A 19,114-nucleotide genomic window follows, 5' to 3' on the forward strand; every position below is an offset into this window, starting at 1 on the left:
GTGATATAGGACATCACCATAATCCGCCTTTACCTCTTCTAGAAACGCCTGAAACAATCAGTGATTTAAAGAGCGTGCACGGACAAAATTAACCGTTTTCACAACAAAGTCCATCACTTGAGTGAATTTCAAATGTTTTGCACATAATGCCTCCTGGTGGATGATGCAGTGATAATTTTTTAAATGACAGCCTTCTCGCCCAAGTGCCTTTTCAAGCAGCCAATAAACCCATTTTGCTCCCCCAACCATGGCTGGCGCCCCATCAGTCGTCACACCTACCAACGCACCCCATGGCAAATTTAAATCATCGATGACTTTTTGAAAGGCATTAAAAATGTCAGCACCAGTAGTCCTGCCATGCAAAGATACCAGGGAAGCCAGTTCCTGAAATACTTTGCATTGATTATCGACCCCCCCCGAATGAAAATTAAGAGTTGGGCTGTGTCACTTGCATCTGTGCTCTCATCAAGGGCAGCTGAAAAGAACTTGACATCCTTACACCGCATTTTCAGTTGGCTGTAACAATTGTCAGCCATATCTACAATACGCCGCTGGATACTCATACGTGAAAGGGGAACATTTGTAAAAGCATCTTTTTTTACTTTACACACTGCCTCGCAAATCTCCATCAGGCAGTCTTTAACGAAATCCCCATCTATGAAAGGACGTGCTGACCTTGCAATAAGCTGTGCAACCTTATAACTCGCAAAGGTGGCACATTCAGATTCTTTTTTTTTCTGGGCAAAAACACCCTGTTGCTTAGCCAGCTGTGTTTTTAGCTCCCCAGCTTTCTTAATTCTCGCTTCCCCCTGCAAATCCTTATATTGTGAATTTTTTGATTCACAATGGCGGCGGATATTATATTCCTTGGGGACTGCTATGCGTTCGAGACAAATGAGACACGAGTACACATCAGGTTTGGACTCGATGGAAAAAAAACTTCAGTCCACTCATCCTTAAATTGACGGTGCTCCTGGTCAATCTTTCTCTTTTTTTTTTTTTACTGCACTGAACATTGGCAGGGACATCTTTGGATAAAGATACGAAATCCACTGTTATGCTCCCACTACGACGGTCAAAGTCTAGAGTATATACAAATTATATACTTTTTTGAGAATCCTAGAAGCGACAAAAGAACAAGATCAGATAAAGAACATAGCCTTGCCAGCATACCTTTTCATGCACTTATTGATGGATACTTTCAGGAATAGCGGGCTGCATAGCATATCAACCTGCTATGTTTGAGATTAAGGTGGAAATTGAGGACATACTTAAAAAAAAAAAAAAAATAACATTTCAAAGCACACGCTGTTGCCAAATTATGAGCTTTTGAAAGGAATTATCACAGGATGACCAATTACTTTAGTGAACATACAAAGAAACTGATCTCAGTTTCTTCGTGGGCAGGGCAAAACTGACAGGAGCTCTACCATATTGCGCCAGAGAAATAGTTTCCGCTTGTGCTTCTATCCCCCTGAACAATGCTTGATGGGGTTGTAGAAAGGTAACAATTACCCACACTCAATGGGTCTCAAACGCTTGATCGAGGTTTAGTTGCAAAATTACAGGAGCAGACATCACCCAGGACCATACTAGAAAAGGCTACAGCAGATTTTGAAAGCTTTAGGAATGTACAAATAAACCACACCCACTGCTGACCCTTGACACTCTGGCCCAACATCTCTAATGATATGCTATGGTAGTTTATTTATATAGCGCCTATACACAATGTGTTTCAAAGCGCTTCTCGACAAGGGAGGGAACAAGGGAAATACAAAACATTCTTACAGGCCATGAACAACAAGAATGCGAAATTAACTATCGTACTCGGCCTAGCGACACAGATAGGAAGGAAATGGGAACAGACAGGCGACTACCACCCTAGGCCTGAGAACATTTCTGGTAGAGCCGGAGAATTACACAAGGTGAGGGAGAGGGGAGGAGAAAGGAGGGAGAGGAACAAAACAAGCTTTTATCGTACTAGGCCTGACGACATTTCAGATAGTGCTGGAGAGGGAGAGGGGATAGTAAGTGGGGGTGGGGGGGCAAACATTTGTTACTATCATACTATGTCCAGGGACAATTCTGGACCTAGGAGTATGATCTTTAGGGGACTGCAGCTAATGCCAAAGAGCATCACTAAATGGGAACAGATCTACGTGGTGATGCCGATTTGGGTTTGGCCCGAGATTTATACACTGGGTGCAGTTGCTATACATCAGGCCAGTGGCCAGGGTTTGCACTGCCAAACACATTTCACCTGCCTGGGTGATCCTACGGGGCACCAGGCAAGGCTGCCCGTTGTCTCTGATGTTATTCACCCTGGCACCCCCCACCCCCCAATTCAGCACACACACACACACACACTCTCAAACAAGCACCCATACAGACCCGAACCCTCCACCTCCCCAACTCCAAACCCCCACCCCCCAAATCAGCACACACACACAAACAAGCACCCATACAGACCTGAAAGCCCCACCCCCCAACTCCAAACCCCCACCCCCCAAATCAAAACACACAAACCAGCACCCATACAGACCCGAACCCCCACCCCCACCTCAGCACACACACAAACATACACCCATACAGACCCGAACCCCCACCCAACTCCAAACCCCCCAAATCAGCACACACAAACCAGCACCCATACAGACCCGAACCCCCATCCCCCATCCCCCAACTCAGCACACACACAACATGCACCCATAAAGACCCAAACCCCCCAACTCCAAACCCCCCACCGCCCAACTCAGCACACACACTCTCAAGCGCACCCATACAGACCCGAACCTCCCACCCCCGACTCAGCACACACACAAACATGCACCCATACAGACCCGAACCCCCACCCCCTCAAATCAGCACACACAGACCCGAACCCCCCACCCCCAACTCAGCACACACACAAACATGCACCCATACAGACCGAAACCCCACCCCCCCAAATCAGCACACACACAGACCCGAACCCTCCACCCCCCAACTCAGCACACACACAAACATGCACCCATACGGACCCGAACCCCCACCCCCCAACTCAGCACACAAAAAACATTCAAAACATTCATACACATCCGACAACCCCCCCACCCCCGCATCTCAACATACACACAAAAAACATTCAAATCCAAACATTCATACACATCCGACACCCCCCCACCCCCGCATCTCAACATACACACAAAATACATTCAAATCCAAACATTCATACACATCCGACACCCACCCACCCCCGCATCTCAACATACGCACAAAATACATTCAAATCCAAACATTCATACATATCCGACACACATCCGACCCCCCCTCACCCCCACCCTCATCGCAACATACACACACAAACATAAAGCAAAACAGACCCGACACACAAACACAAACGGACCACTTACCGGAGACGTGCTGGAAGGCAGGCAGGTAAGCGGCAGGTAAGCTGGAACGCTGGAATCGTACGTCGGCTGGCATGGTCCAAGGCTGAAATGCCTTCCGGCATCAAGCCTTATGGACCACGCCAGCCGTAGTGCTGGCCCTCCATTGGTGCAGCACACACGCATTACGTGGCTCATAGGAGCGACGTGGTGCGTGTGTGTGTTGAGCCAATGAGGGCCAGTGTTTTGTCCGGCCCGGAAGACAACAAAGACTTGCCTGATGGAGGGCGGCCCCTCCATTAGGAAAGTCTTTGTGCCTCGCGGGCCGGACAAAAGAGCATGGCGGGCTGCAACTGGCCTGCGGGCCGTATGTTGTGCACCCATGATCTAAGACAACAATACGAGGGGATAGTGGTCTACACCAAGGGGGGACCGCACCTAATATCATTGTATTCAGATGACGTGCTGCTGTACCTGAGGTACCCAGAGGAAAACCTGCAATATATCTTAGAAGTGATGGAGCGATACGCGATACTCTCCGGCATAGTGGTCAACCCCAAAAAGTCATGTATATTTCCCCTAGGGAGATGCAAAGGAATCCCACAAGAAAATTTACCAGTTTTACAGATACCCTGGGAGACCAGAGCGTTTAGATACTTGGGGATCAATATATATATCACGCGGTAGAAGATGAACACTAACAAACACGGAGAAAACCGTAGCGAACATCGAAAACAGTATGAGGTTCTGGGCTAAACTCCCCCTAGCCATGGTTGCCATTGTTGAAGATGGTGGTATTGCCAAGGCTGTTACACTTTTTTGTAAATATCCCATATATGTTGCAGAGACGCTTTTTTTGTAAACTTCAGAGCTTATGTAGATGCTTTATTTGGCACAATACCAGAAATAGAATTGCCCTATGGAAACTACAAAACACGTATGATAGAGGGGGCATAATTTGCCTAACTTTGAGATATACCATCTGGCCGGGCAGCTACAGTATGTAGCTAAGTGGCTAACAGAAGATACAACAGCAGAATCCAGACTGTTGAGGGATGAATGCGCCCCTTTTTTCATGAAAGAACTGGTATGGCTACCCAAATCAGAGTTAAAAGGGCGATCAAGGCTGCTGGAATTGGGTTGGAAGACATGGCGCAAGGCATGTCATGCTATGGATAACCCGATTCTGTGCTCCCCGCAAGTGCCGCTAGTGGCACTGCGGGGAGTGGATGAGCAACTAAAGACGATCCGTAAACATTGGGAACCGGTAGGCATAGCAACACTGGGAGATGTATGGCGAGATGGGAAGGTACTGGCATTCCAAACGTTAGTCGAAGAAACCGGAGTACACCCGGGACAATATATCACCTATACTAGATTGGTAAGGCGGGTGAGAGAGACATGGTCCGAAATAGAACTAGAAGAACAACCAGACGCGGACATAGAAACGATATATGACATCTCGGAAGGGGGCATGAGGTATCCCGGCTCTATGAACTGGTGATGTCCAGGGTGGGAAAGGAAGTGTCCCAGCTGAGACTGGAGCGGGATGAGGATGCGGGGGAACCCATGCATGCCGGGCAATGGGAAAGAGCACAGAGATGCCTTTAAAAAGGTGTCCAGGAATGCGAGACTGCAACAGATCCAGCTATATGTAACCCATAGGGCATACATGACCCCTCAAAAGATCGCCCGATTCAAGAGCACAGAGACACAAACATGCCCTAAATGCGGGGAGGTGAACGCAGGGATGATACACATGTTCTGGGCATGCCCGGTGGTGGGGGAAATTCTGGGGTGAAGTTAACCATCGCTTAACTGAGAAAGGAATTAAGCTAGAGGTGGAATCCGTGTGGGCCTGTATGGTAGGAGGATTCACCAGACCACGTAACCTGAAACATGTGTGCAAACTTAAGGATTTGGCCTACATTCTGGCCAAACGTAGAATAGCCATGGGTTGGAAAGCATGCTATGAACTAGGATAGAGGTGTGGTGGCATGATCTCCTAAAATGGGCTGAAGCGGAAACTGTAGTATGGTATGAAGCAGCCAACAGGGGGGAGGACGATGAAGTGGGATCACTGATAGCATGGAGACAACTTGTGGCCACACTATCGGGGTCCACCCAGGCCAGTCCAAGCGAACACGACACCTCCGAGAGCACTGAAGGTGTAGTGCCCCCAGAGTAATGACAATTGAAGGGACAGTGCAGTAGGCTCGAGTTAAGGGGAGGAGGGTTGGTAGAGGACAGTGGTAAAGACACGTAAATATACATGATGCTGAGAAGCTCGTAACTGACACCGTCGGGTGTGTTTTTGATGTTTGTATGTTGTAAAAACCAATAAAAATTGTTTTAAAAATACATGCCAAACAGGAAATGCGCCAGAGGTGAGAACTATGGAAGCGAGCACTTCTAGGCATGCATATTAGAACATTGGGGCTGAGCAGCAATAGCAGAAAAGCACTGTTAAACATAGCAGTTTCCATAGTCTTCTTATGATCACAAATACAGCAGAGTACCTGATGAGCTCATTAACTTTCTATCTTCTGTTTCCCCCCCCCACAAATCCCTCCTCTGAGACCTTCACTTCCATCTCATCCATCACATCTTTGGGGGAACAAACATCACATTCTGGCAGATCATAACAAAGCAGTTCTTCAGTACTATTAAAGTAAAATGCCTGAGTTGTCTGTGGAGTCCCTGGGCATTGGGCACATGAGTGATAATCCGAGCATCTGATCCTAAAATGTTCAAACTGAAAAATCTGTAATACCACAGCCACAATCCCACGGTGGTCATCAGGACAAAGAGAATAACTAAGAGGTGATAACAACAGGGTGCAGATCCAGCAGGTATCTGGTCATTTCATCTAAAGCATTACCATCAAATGCCATTCCATCAACAATTGTATAGAAAAAACATGCATTGAAGATGGTAATTCTTTTGATGCATTTTGTTTTCGATGGAATGTTCATTCGATGGTAAAAATTTGATGGAATGACCATAAACCAATCCAGCAGGTACTGGCATATCTGCTGAGGCAGGGGGAAGATTCATCGTTGTTCAGTGGTCCGGTCCAGAAGTGTATGGGTATGCCTGCTGGTACTTTCTTGATCACTGAGTCTGCGGCATGCCTCTGCGGGACTGTAGGGCGTACCTTTTTAGACCTTTGTGGTATGGTCTAGTGGAGTCAACCGCTGGTGGTGGTATGCAAGGAGGGGGGACCTGGATTGGGATCATCCTCTCGTGTGCTTCAGTTGCCTGATGAAGGAGACTGAGCAGCAACTCCTGTAGAGACCGCACCAGCTCATACAGACTGTGGAGCTGGGTGGGGGGGGAATCTTGTTTCAGCACATGCACATACAGGTACACTGGAAGTAGTGAAATCAGCTTCCATCTTTGCTATGAGTGGTCTGCAGTATCAGGTTGGACTGGCACTGGTAGAGCAGAGGCTAGGCCGCTGGCGTAGGCGATGTCCGGCGTGGCTAAGCTGGTTCTCAGTAGCTAGAGATCAGATGAAGTGGAGGCGGTGCTGTCGCTGGGCGCTTGGATCTTGTTGCAGTGAGCCACATGTATCCTATCCAGGAAGTCAGACTGCAACATTTCACAGCTATCTGTGTGGTCAGCAACACCTGATGTGGTCCATGTCACTTGAGCTGGAAAGCAGACTTCTGCTGGTGGGCGTTCACGAGGATCCAATCCCCTGGCTGTAGCAGATGACACAGAGCAGTCTTGGGCAGCTCAGACCTGTGCATGAAGAGAACGAACAAACAGATTTGACCAATATGCAACAATAATTAAGTACTGTCTTATCTTCTATGTGCAGATTCAGTAAACTCAGAGCTGCTGGGGGAGCAGTCCCCATGCTCAGAGAGCGCCCTGTGAGGATCTCTTGTGCAGACACGCCATGCTTAAGTTGCAGATCATTACACATGGCACAACGTGTTATGGGCAGTCCCTGCGGCCATTTTTGGCCAATTTCTTGACACATATTGGTCAACTTGAGCTGAACTGGGAATGGTAAGCACAGTGAAACTGTTGAGATTCCTAATGCCTTGCACACCTCTCTAACAATCTGACCAGTGAAGTGGGTACCTCGGTCACTATCTATGATGAGTGGGGGCTCAAACCGAGGTATAAACTCTACTAACAATTTCTTTGCAACCGTTACACCATCTTTCGGCAGGCGAAGGCTTCCATCCAGCTGGAGAACACATAAATAATGACCAAACAATAGCTAAACTTTTGGCATTTGGGGAGCGGCACGAAATCTGCATGTTTAAGAAGGGACCCTGTGGTACTGGACATCCAGAGAGCTTCGTCTTCACTGTTCACCCTACATTATGAGCCATACATATGGGACAACATTTGCAATAAACCTTTGTCACTGACGCAAAGCCAGGGCAACCCAATCCCGGTTTACAATGGCAATCATTGCATTTGTAGCAGAGTGGGCAACACTGTGGGAATATCGGGCCAGAAATGGATGGAGTACCTTGGGTGCCGCCTGGGGAACCCCAAAGTGAATCCTTGTTCAACTTACAAAACAGATGAATCCAGTTCAAATTTTCCTCTTCAGGAGCTTGGTCTTTTAACACAGCCAGGCTGAAAATGGAGGAAATTGTTTACTGTTGGACTGCAACACAAACAAGAGTTTCATTCAGCACCAGGGACGTGTTTAAGGTCACAGAACGAGCTGCAATGTCCACTAGGGTATTGCCCTGGGCAGCAAAAGACTGAAGGGTCATGTATATGGCACTTGATTATAGCCAGGGCAGTGGGGAGCAATAGAGCATGTAGAATGGCAGACACATATTTTCCATCATCATTGACAATTTCATCAGAATGCACAACCTGAAGAAATTCAGAGGCTTTCTGATACTGCTTGACACCCGGAGCGTGTCGCTCGGGTGTCAACCAGACATGAAACCTATTGACCAGCAATAGTACAATCAACATAGGATGCAGCAGGATTTCGCGGTGCAACAACTTTAGGACCCCTATGACATTCCTAACAAGTATTCTGTAGAGTTGGCGGTGGAGGCGTGGCCACAGTCCACCCAATCGTTGCGTTTGGCTGATTGCCTCGACCATCATGTTGACACTGATTCAGACATTCATCTTTCCAGTGCCCAAACTCCTTGCAATAGTGACACTGGTCACTATAGGAGTTCGGGTGATATCTTTCAATAACAGTGCCCTGTTCATTCTGCTGAAAATTACCTCTTCCTCGTCTCTGCCCCCGCCCTCCTGGCATGGAACAGAACCCTCTTCTTTCCTGGGGAGGCTGCCATTGTTGTATTTGCAATACCATACGCTTAGCTTTGGTACTTTCCTTTTGCCTCTCAATCTTTTCGTGGAAATGGTGTGCAGCTATCATGAACTCAGTCAAATTCTTTCCCTCGCAGTTAAACAGTACTGATTGTATACCTTCCACTACCTTTGGCTGTAATCCCCTAACAAATTGGGATATCACAGCCTGGGGAGCTACAACAGCTGCATCAATCATTCCGGAATACTGCTCAAAACAACGCTTCAAACTTTCGAGATATTCTGCTGGATTTTCACCCTTAGTTGTTTGCTGGCATTCATCTTAGTTCAATCCGTGTTCGGGGCCAAATTTCAATAATCGCATGTACCAGCCGATCAGTGAATGCCTTTAACTCATCAGTCGGGGGTTCTTCCTCTGGCCAGTGACCGCGCTGCTTTAGCAGTGTGAAAGAATCGGTGGGGAGAGCAGACTGCAGCAATTGGTTTACATCTGCGCATATGGTTTGATAACAGTCGATAATGACCTGCTACTCCTCCTGGAACTTAACTAGGTTTTCTCGAAATCTTAGGGAAACTTTTGGACAATGTTGAACAGATCGGTGGCACTCCAGGGTGCAGGCACTGTGACTATGGCATTTCCTCCTCTCTGGAGCTGCCTAAGAGGGAACACACCGATGCTGCTATTTGCAGGGGATCCGGGAAACCCTTTAAAAGTGTGAGAGATAGTTGAGGATGGAGGCTGAAAGAGATTGGAGATCTGAGCTTGTAATGCAGCTGAAATTGGGCTGGTCGATGAACTGATCAGGGTGAACTGGTGGTGGCATAGTGGTTGGGTGGAGTCCTGACTAACTATCTGTTGCGGTCAACTCAGCTGAGAAGCAGCTGCAGGATTTCGTATAGCGGAGTTGTAAGTGTCCAGAATCACCTCAGGGGATACCTTTGTTGGCGTCGCCCCTTGATGATGAGATACAGGCGGTAAAACCCAGTTGTATGTGTGGTGGTCTGTACATTTGAGTACTCAGTCTTTAGTGTCTTAACCTTGTCCTGGAGATTCTCCTGGGAATCTATCAGCGCTCAGGTCTTCGATTCTGAATGCCTTTTCATTGCCTCAGTGAACCAATCTAGATAGCTATCCCACTGTTGCTGGTATACGTGTGCCCCTTTCTTCTCTAGTGCCTTCCATAATGTGGTGATCTAGGTCTAATGTGCCTTCCTGAGGGAAGTGTCTGGGTTACTCATTCTGAGTATATTTGTGCCATTAATCCAGGAACCTGCAAGCTTTGGCCTCATAGTGTGTATACATAAAGTGAGCTGGAAGCGGGACCTCTCTAGACTGACCTGAACCCATTCTCGCAGGGGTTAACAAGGGACGTCAATTCAGAGGTTCGGGGTGGAGTCACACAAACTCTGCTCCTTCCCGTCACAGAAATGTCAGAAGCACACACATATGTTGGCCAAATCTATATCCAGATGACTGTTCTGTCAATCTACATCCCCCGTTATGCAACCCAAACAAAGCGGTGCCCCCTTTCAGACACGGGGTTAGGTTTAGTGTGTCAAGACTTGAATACCACATAGACTATAAGTACCTCTGTCCCCAAGCACCAGTCAGGGAGATGAGAATCTCACTCACTGACCGATTATTGAGGCCACAGATGGCTGGAACAACGGCACCGGGTCCCCAGGTAACTGCAAAGGAAAATGATACAATTACAGGCAAATCAATGGTTAATACGAACAATGTACACTAAAGGGTTAATGACCTACCAGATCAGAAACTAGGCACAGGCTCGGTAGCAGGAGAGGGTGAAGAACTCCCGAAGTACAGGAGAATTAAATCCCCTGCTAGCGTGGTGCAATGTAGTGTCCAGGAGAGGTCCAGCACCTGATGTGATGCAAAAGCACACCACAAGGTTCCAATGCGTGGTACAAGTAATGGGAAATCCAAAGCAATCCAATAAGCGGTTCTGAGGTCTAATGCACGTGAAAATCCAGGAAAGTGAAGCAACCAAAAACCAAGTAGGAGTATCCAAAAGGCAGTCCAGAGTTCTTTATTGAGGGTCCAAGATTCAAAAAACCAGAAGCGGGAAGAAATGAAGCAACAAGAATGATTGACGCCGGCCGGGAACACAGCTGGGAAGCGGTGAACAACCGCGCTGAGCGTTCATTTAAGCAGGTTGCCACGGAAAACTAACCATGTGACTTACACCGTGTCACATGACTAGCAGCGAGGAGTCTCCTACGGTCAACCAGACGCCATGGCATCCACCAACACGACTGCACCCACTGACATCGCCGGCTTCGGGAAATCATGGAGCCTTTGATCCTGTGTTTCTTGTGCGGAGAGTTCTTGTTACTGCTTCCCTGACAGATACATAAAGCGGGGAGTGAGCCTGGAATGTGTTTGCGCCTTAGTAGATGTACTTGATTCATGACATAGTATCACAGACGGGACACATAAATGGACGAAACCAAGTCTAATATGGCTCCCATGCTAAGATAGGTGAGATTGTGAAAATAAAAGCTGGGGTTTCAACTGAGTTGCACATACAGGGAAGCTTTAGAAAGGGCTAGTACAGGGCTCTCATCCAACAATATTTTATTCACATTTGCACAAGACACACTAATTCCATGATCCTGCTCTATACTAATCTACTCTGACGGGCATAGTTGCCTTATGCCAAGTCCGTAGGTTGCATGGTTGCACTGCTTTTAGAGTTAATATGGTGGCCAACCGCTTTCATTGCTTTCTGATCAGATCAACACATTTGTAGACAGGGTACTTTCCCACCTATGTTCTAGGACAAACAAACGAGTTCTAGATTCCAGGTACCAGATTTTCTTTACCAGAGACAAACATTAACCTGACCTGATTTCCGACAATAAACAAGACCTGACAAATAGCACTGCATTTAACTGCGCTCACCAACCCACGAATTTCAGTCGGCTCTTCTGCCCTGTCTACTGCCTGAATCCCTGGTCGTGCCTGCCAGCAGTCCCGACCAATGAAATCATCTTACCTTGGTCCATGGGGATCACTGGGAGTCACGTCCGGCGATCCTTGAGTTTCGCCGCAAGGCAATGGGAATCCGACGTCGCAGGCACCAATCTTGTTGTGAAAAATCAACCACAGACTCTCCAGGTGGATTGGTTAATGTCTTTAATAGCAGTCAACAAGGCCAGTATACACAGGACGACAGCAACCCGATGACAGAATGAGACTTGGCACAGCAACCCCCTTTCCCTCTAGGCACAGGGCTTTTATACACTCTAGGCACAGGGCTTTTATACAGAAGAGCACACATGTGTTTCAATAGAAAGGGAGGTTCAGACGGTACTAAGTGAAATCACCGATTTGAAAACAAACAAAAAAAACATATTTTAGATAGACCGCTCAGACACCACTCCAGAGGTCTTTCTAAACTGGACTGTCGGCCCCTGTGATGCACACAAGTGCGTGCAGGGCCTGACCGGCACAGCGCAGCCAGAAGACGTTGGTAGACCAGTTAAGTGTTTTGGAGTGCTTGTTTGTATGTATGCGTGTGAGTAATGTTTAAGTGGGGGAAGAGAGAGGCCAGAGAGCGGGTAAACATGTTTTTCCATGTTTGTGTGACTGTTTGTGGTGGGGGTTGGTACAGGAGGAATGCTTTGTGCGAGAAAGGCAGGTGGGGAGGAGGAAAGGGAGTTTTGGGGGGGTTAGGATCTGATTCGGGGGTGCAGGATGTTGGGGGGCCGTTTAGTGTTATATTTCCACATATTGAGGGCCGCACAAAATCTTCTGAAGAAAAATCAGTCTTTTTTTTGTGTTTGCTCTTATCAAACCCATCTTTTTGAAAATGTACTTGTCATGTTTTCTTGTTTCAGGTATCGTAAGCTTGCCCTCAAGTACCATCCATTCAAAAATAAAGAACCGGGCGCACCACAGAGATTCAAGAACATAGCAGAAGCCTATGATGTACTCAGTGATCGTAAGTAAGGCTTCACATGCAGCGCTGTGTGGGATATGTGCATGAAGATGAGATCTTTGTTAATAACATAAAGCTCACCATGAATCCAAAGCGTGCCAGGGCAATGTTGACCCGCATAATGGGTAAAGCAATCGGCATATTCATGTATTGCATCCAATGCAATTAATTCTCTATGGAGGTCTGTGCATTGTGGACTGGGCATGCACTAAAGTTCTGTGAGGGCTCTCAGCACATGGACGATGAAAGGAAAGCAAATACAGCCCTGAAGTAACAAATGTCACAACCAGTGTATCCTGGCATCCAAATTCTGAGGCTGTCCTCTTCTTCTTAGAGATTTTGTCAAGGTGACTTTTATCAAAGAGTTTGATGGTTTGCACCCTCTGTTATCTGATTCAACCTTCCGCCATAACTTGCCCATTGCCCTGTTTTAGCAGTGTAGTGCAGTATGATCTGATTCTTCTGGTTTTACTGTTTGTCAGAATCAGTATATATGGTTCATGGTCCCAAACCCTTTAATGTTAGGTTGAGTGTTGCGAAACATCAAATTAACACGGAGTCCAGCATGGATTATGTACTTAGTGATTCAAGCATACAACCCTTTTACCAGAGACCTAATTGTCAACAATAAAAAGCTATGGTAATTCTTATGTTCCCAAAATGCTCCTCGTCCATTGTATGCAAAGCAGCTAGGAACCCTCATGGTTCTTATTGTCCACTTCACCTTTCTCAAAGGGGTATTCCTTTTAACAAGTACAATAGGAGTGTACCAGACTGTCCATCTTGGAATGATAACCTTATAGCAGAAAATAATTTATATGGTTGTTCTAGCTTTTGATAATGTGTTTTTCTACAGTGAAAGTGTACCTTTTTGTATTATGACTAATCTATATGCTTTACGTGATTATTAGAAATTGGCATTCTAAAATTTGAAAAAGAGCCTGTTTGCAGTGTTAGTGCAATGAAATACTTTCATTTAGCTTTTGATGAAAATACACACGTTTTTGTTCCTCAAAATGTCCTTCCTTCATGGAAACTGTCATGCTCAGATGAAAACCAATGATCTGTTTAATTTTGCATGCTGGCTACTGAACTGCCATACTTGTTAGAGTGTGCACAAACACTAAGAATCCATAAAAATCGGAAAAGAACACATGCAATTGTACATTTTTTAGCCTGTTCCTCTAGACCCTTACAAAGTCTGTCTGAGGCCCAGCACCCCTCTCGGAGCCCAAACACGTTCACCTCCTTTCAACCGTTGTGAACATTGAACCCACAGTGTGATGGCGAGATTCCTAAAGGGCATATCAATGTCCATGTATTTCACCAAATACCAGACCATTCCCTTAGGGGATGCCACTGTTGCTGCTGGTCTCATTCTACTTTTAACCATAAAAAGACACTGTACTACTCTTCCCTCAAGATATCTGTTTATTTCCCTCTGATCAGCTTGCTGTTGGCAGCATCTGGGGTGGTTCTAACAAATTCATATTTGACAATGTTGGACTCTTCCACAGAGCGAGATAGAGAGAGATGTGGAATGAGAAAGAGACAGCTAGACAGAGAGCGAGAGCACAGAGGAAGAGTGAGAGTGTGCTTGATCAGGGTACGATATGCCAGATAAAGAAAGCTAGGGTCATTTCTATTGGTCCGATACGTTGCCTTCCAAACACTTCACTTCTGTTACAATTAACAGGGTACACTGAATTAATTGTCTGGTAGAAGCATAAATTAAGTGTGATGAATACAGTTACATTAGTGGTGGCGGTGGTTCAGGTTTGGCTCCCGATTGACTGCTGGGATAGGAGGTAGATGTGCCAAGATATTTAGAGTGACAGCTTGCTTACTGGTGAAGGTGGCAGAGTGAGGGTGGATCATGTGCCCTTTTCTTCAAATTGTTAGCGGAGAGGTGCTTGAACAGGTCACTTATCTGCGTTTTCTAAAGGGCTCGTAGTCGGGGTTTGATCTCCAGGACATTTGGAGCTTGCTGAAGAGTTCTGGGCTTCTCCCTCCACTCCCCGAGCCTTAGTCCTTTTACTCCATTTGACCATATTGTAGAAACCCAGTGCCTTAAATGGGCCGGCTCTATCCGGCCCTCACCATCTGCACTTCTTGAGGGGCGGGACTTCTCCAAAGCAGTGCTCATTGCCATATTGCCTTTTTCCTTGTCCAGCTCGGCGCCCACTCTTTCTCCTGTGAAAGCTCAAAGAACAGGATAGCACAGCTCCTCTCCCTGAAGTTTCGCTTGGTATCAACAAAGCATTACAATAAGGGCGATTAGAGGTTGATAGCCCAGACACAGCTATGCCTGGGAAAGAACTATTGTCCACTAAGAGTTGTGAATGAGGGGATAATAAATAGGAGGGGAAGCATAACGTTCCATGCTATGTGAAGTAAAGACTTCCGTAGGTGATATTACATTGCCTTGCTTTTTCTTTCACTGAGAATACTTAAAAACCATGTTCTTTCCCCTAAAAAATAGTTTAAACAGTTTTAAATACCTTTGTTGGATTTTACTGTGACCTTCTAGTCAGGATCGTTAAAATAAAGATATTTTTGTTCTACAGTTTTCTTAAACTAATGTCAGTTTAGTGTTTTGTGCGCTTTGTGTACTTTTAAATGCATTGTTATTCAAACACAAAACTTAATAAATACTTATTTCCAAGGGATTGTGTCCTCCGACTTATTCCTTATCTTGATAGATTACATCCCAGCTTGCTGGCCTTGGAAATTTTTTCAGTAGAGGGCGCTGCGCGTCCACGTCCCTTGAGCTGGTGTCCCTCGACAGCCTCTGTCTCGGAGCCGACGTCATTGTGCGTATAAATAGACTCGTGCAGCGACCATTGCTCAGTTCCGTTTTTCCGCGCTTCGTGGGCCTCGGAATCGTGTTGCTCAGTTCTTTCTTCAAGAAGACTAATCTTATTCTTCGAAGATATCATCTTTATTCGATGGCTTCCTCATCCGAACCGTCGACCCCACGGTCCGGCTTCAAAAAGTGTCGTGATTGTGGGAAGAAAATGTCATTGACTGATCCTCACAGGATCTGTTTGTGGTGCCAGGGATTGGAGCATCACTGTTCGGAATGCGAGGACTGTATGTCCATGACGGCGAAAGCCTTGAAGGAGCTTAAGGGGAAGCTAGAAAGAGGTAATACTCTCAAAACTTCTACTCCCTCAAAAGTTTCTTCGGCAGAGTCGAGACATTTGTCTCCTCACCATCACAGGAAACCTTCCCGTTCACAGTCTTGAAGCGGTTCCCAACAGTCTTCGAGATCGAAACACTCAAAGAAGAGGCGTCGTAGATCTCCCTCTTCTTCCGCTTCTTCTGTCTTCCCGGAAAGGGTCCCGGAAAGGGTCACCTGCCCCATCAAACAAAGCTCTCCAGCTAAGTGGAAGGAATTCCATATGAAAATGCTTAGCGTCTTCGAGAAAGCGGCCTCGACCCCCTCGGACACGGCTAAAGTTGATACCCTGGGTGAAAGACCCAAAAAGTCAAAACACTGCGATTCGTTGCACCCGGCGAAAGAAACTACCCGAGAGCGTCACAAACCCTCGAGTAAAGGCAGTAAATCTGCGTCATCAACGCCGTCGTCAAAGGTTTCTTCGACTCATAAATCTGCGTCATCGATGCCTATGTCGAAGGGTCCGTCGACGCATAAATTGGTTGCATCGACACCGTCTTCGACGCCACTGTCGACTCCGATAAAAGACAGACCTGCAACTGTCACTACATAAGAGACAGTGGAGGTGTCCATGACGTCGACAACTCAGAGTAGGATTCCGTTCCTCTCGAGTACTTCGAGGCCTCTCCAAACTTTTTCGACGCCTTTATGAGGTTTGTCGAAGCCTTTGACTTCCACATCTACAACTTTGACGTTTTCTCAATCGGTGACAACCAACTTGGCCCCTTCTGCCCTAAAAATGGGTTTTAAACCATATCCTAGGTCTGATTACTTTCGAGCTTTGTCCTCTGAGGAAGGGGAGGATTCTGGAGACCTTTTGGTTTACAAAGGACCACAACACCCATACCAGAAGGATTTATCTCTGAAGACAACAGGTTAAAAGATCTTCAAGACTCTTTACAGGAGGCAAGTAGTTTAGATACTTCCCCAGAAGTAGAGTTTGCTAAACCAGATCCTGGGGAGCATGCTGAGACCCTTTATAGGGTTCTGATGGCTAGAGTAATAGAATTCATGGGGTGGTCTACACCTTCACCTTCTTTTCAGCAGGATGACCTTACTGACATTTTTGTTAAGGGTCCACAGGAAGATCCTGTTGTTCCCTTTCATACTGCTCTCCAAAGAAAGATCTCTGCTAATTGGGGAAACTCCTGAAGTTATCCCTGCAGTTAACAAGAAACTATCTGCCAAATACAGGGTATCTGTTTCAGATCCTGAATACTTCAGCAAACATCTAACTCCAGAGTTTGGTTGTACAAGCAGCAACTTCATTAAATAGTAGATCTGCATACCCTACTATTCCACAGGTCAGGGATGATAAAAGGTTTGATGCTATGTCAAAAAAAGTATTTTCGGCATGTAGCATGGCGCTTAAATCTATTAATGCCACTTGCACGCTTGCAAGATTCAGCCATACACTTTGGGAGTGTGCTTCATCTGTGGCTGACTGTCTCCCAGAAGGAGAGGAAAGGGAAGCATTTTTAAACATCATTAAAGATGGGAAAGATGCAATGTGCGAATCCCTTCAAACAGGCATTGATTCTGCTGACAGTATCAGCAGGGCCATGGCGGCAAGTTCCACAATCTGCAGATTTGCGTGGTTGCGGAAGTCTGGTTTTGCTCCAGATGTGCAAGCCAGACTTTTGATCATGCCCTTTGACGGCACTTCTTTATTTGGTAAGAAGGCTGATGACAGCCTGGAGAAGTTACAAACATCCAAGGCAGCAGCGAAATCTCTTGGGGCTGCAATCCGACAGACTCCGAATCGCCCCTCAGGAACATCCTGGAGGGGTAGGTCCTTTCGCTTTTACTCCGCATTCAGAAAAGGCAGAGGACAGCCAGCTCAAAGGGGCCAGAAACTATTCACCCGTGGTGGACGGGTTAAAGGTACAAAAACCGCAGCAGCAGGTGCCACTTTACCCTCGGCATCTGTGTCAGCCGCTTCTAAACCCCTCTGAGGGCTCTCCTCACAAGACACCAGTAGGGGGCAGGTTAACTCAACATCTGGCGGAATGGCAGGTTATTATGTCAGATGCTTGGGCATTGGAGACAGTTGCCCAAGGTTACTGCCTGCCTTTTCTACACACCCCTCAGATTCATCCACCGGGGAACAACTCTTTGAAGTTTCCAGATCCGCTCCGTATGCAGGAGATTCTAGACCTGCTAGAGAAAGGTGCCATAGAACCGGTACCTGCGGCGGAGAGGAACAAGGGTTGGTATTCCCCCCTACTTCCTATTACCGAAGAAGGACAGAGGACTGAGACCCATCTTGGACTTACGAGAATTTAACAACTTCCTCAGGAAGGACAAGTTCAAGATGGTAACTCTCCTCTCAGATCCTTCAGGCCCTCCAGCTTCAGGACTGGTTGGTATCTCTAGACCTTCAGGATGCTTATTTCCATGTGCCAATCCATCTCAAACACAGGAAATACCTGAGGTTCGCAATTGGCAGCTCTCACTATCAATTTCGAGTTCTGCCATTTGGGCTGACCTCCACCCTGAGGGTCTTCACCAAGCTATTGTCGGTAGTGGCTGCAAGTCTAAGCAGGGAAGGGAGCCACGTCTACCCCTACCTGGACGATTGGCTGATCAGAGCAGTATCTTCGGAACAAGCTCAGATCCAGCTAGATTATGTCTGCCACTTCCTTCACAAACTGGGCTTCTCCCTAAATTTAAAGAAGTCACAGATGATACCATCACAGAGGCTCCAGTTCATTGGAGCGGTCCTGGACACTTCCCTGGGAAAAGCCTCGCCACCAGAGGTGAGGGCTCAAGATATTCTGCAGATGGTCAACAAGTTTCAAAATGCCCAACATCTCCCAGCCTTCGACTTTTTGAGATTGCTAAGCCTCATGGCATCCTGCATCTTCCTTGTGCCAGAGGCTCGCCTCAGAATGAGATCCCTCCAGTGGGCACTAAGAACCCAATGGTCGCAATTCTCAGGAAGAATGACAGATCTCCTTCAGGTCCCGGACAGAGTGGCTTGAGACCTTCAGTGGTGGGCCTGTCGGGAGAACATTTTGAAAGGAGAACAGTTTTGGCAACTATGGCCAGAGATAACAGTAGTCACGGATGCCTCACTCATTGGGTGGGGAGGCCATGCCAATGACTTGACCATCAGCGGTCGTTGGTCTCCATCGGAGTCCAGACTACATATCAACATGTTGGAGCTGAGAGCCTTCAGACTGGCGCTGAAGGCTTTTCTGCCATCTGTACAAGGGGAAAAATGTCCTATTAATGACGGACAACACAGTGGCCATGCACTACCTCAACAACGGAGGAGGCGTAGGATCACTGCCACTGTGCAGAGAGGCGATGCAGCTCTGGTTTTG

At 46.8% G+C, this 19,114-nt stretch overlaps 1 protein-coding gene across 1 annotated transcript in view; it reads left to right on the forward strand.

The window, feature by feature from the left end:
* The window catches only part of DNAJB13 (DnaJ heat shock protein family (Hsp40) member B13), a 119,865-nt gene that overhangs the window by 40,180 nt on the left and 60,571 nt on the right, over positions 1-19,114 (forward strand). Inside the window, exon 2 of the mRNA XM_069640134.1 lies at positions 12,504-12,607. Within this exon, the coding sequence (XP_069496235.1) occupies positions 12,504-12,607 (104 nt within the window). The remainder of the gene's footprint in view (positions 1-12,503; positions 12,608-19,114) is intronic.

Source organism: Ambystoma mexicanum, chromosome 7q (assembly GCF_040938575.1).
Source record: "Ambystoma mexicanum isolate Mex_15411 chromosome 7q, UKY_AmexF1_1, whole genome shotgun sequence".
NCBI lineage: Eukaryota > Metazoa > Chordata > Amphibia > Caudata > Ambystomatidae > Ambystoma > Ambystoma mexicanum.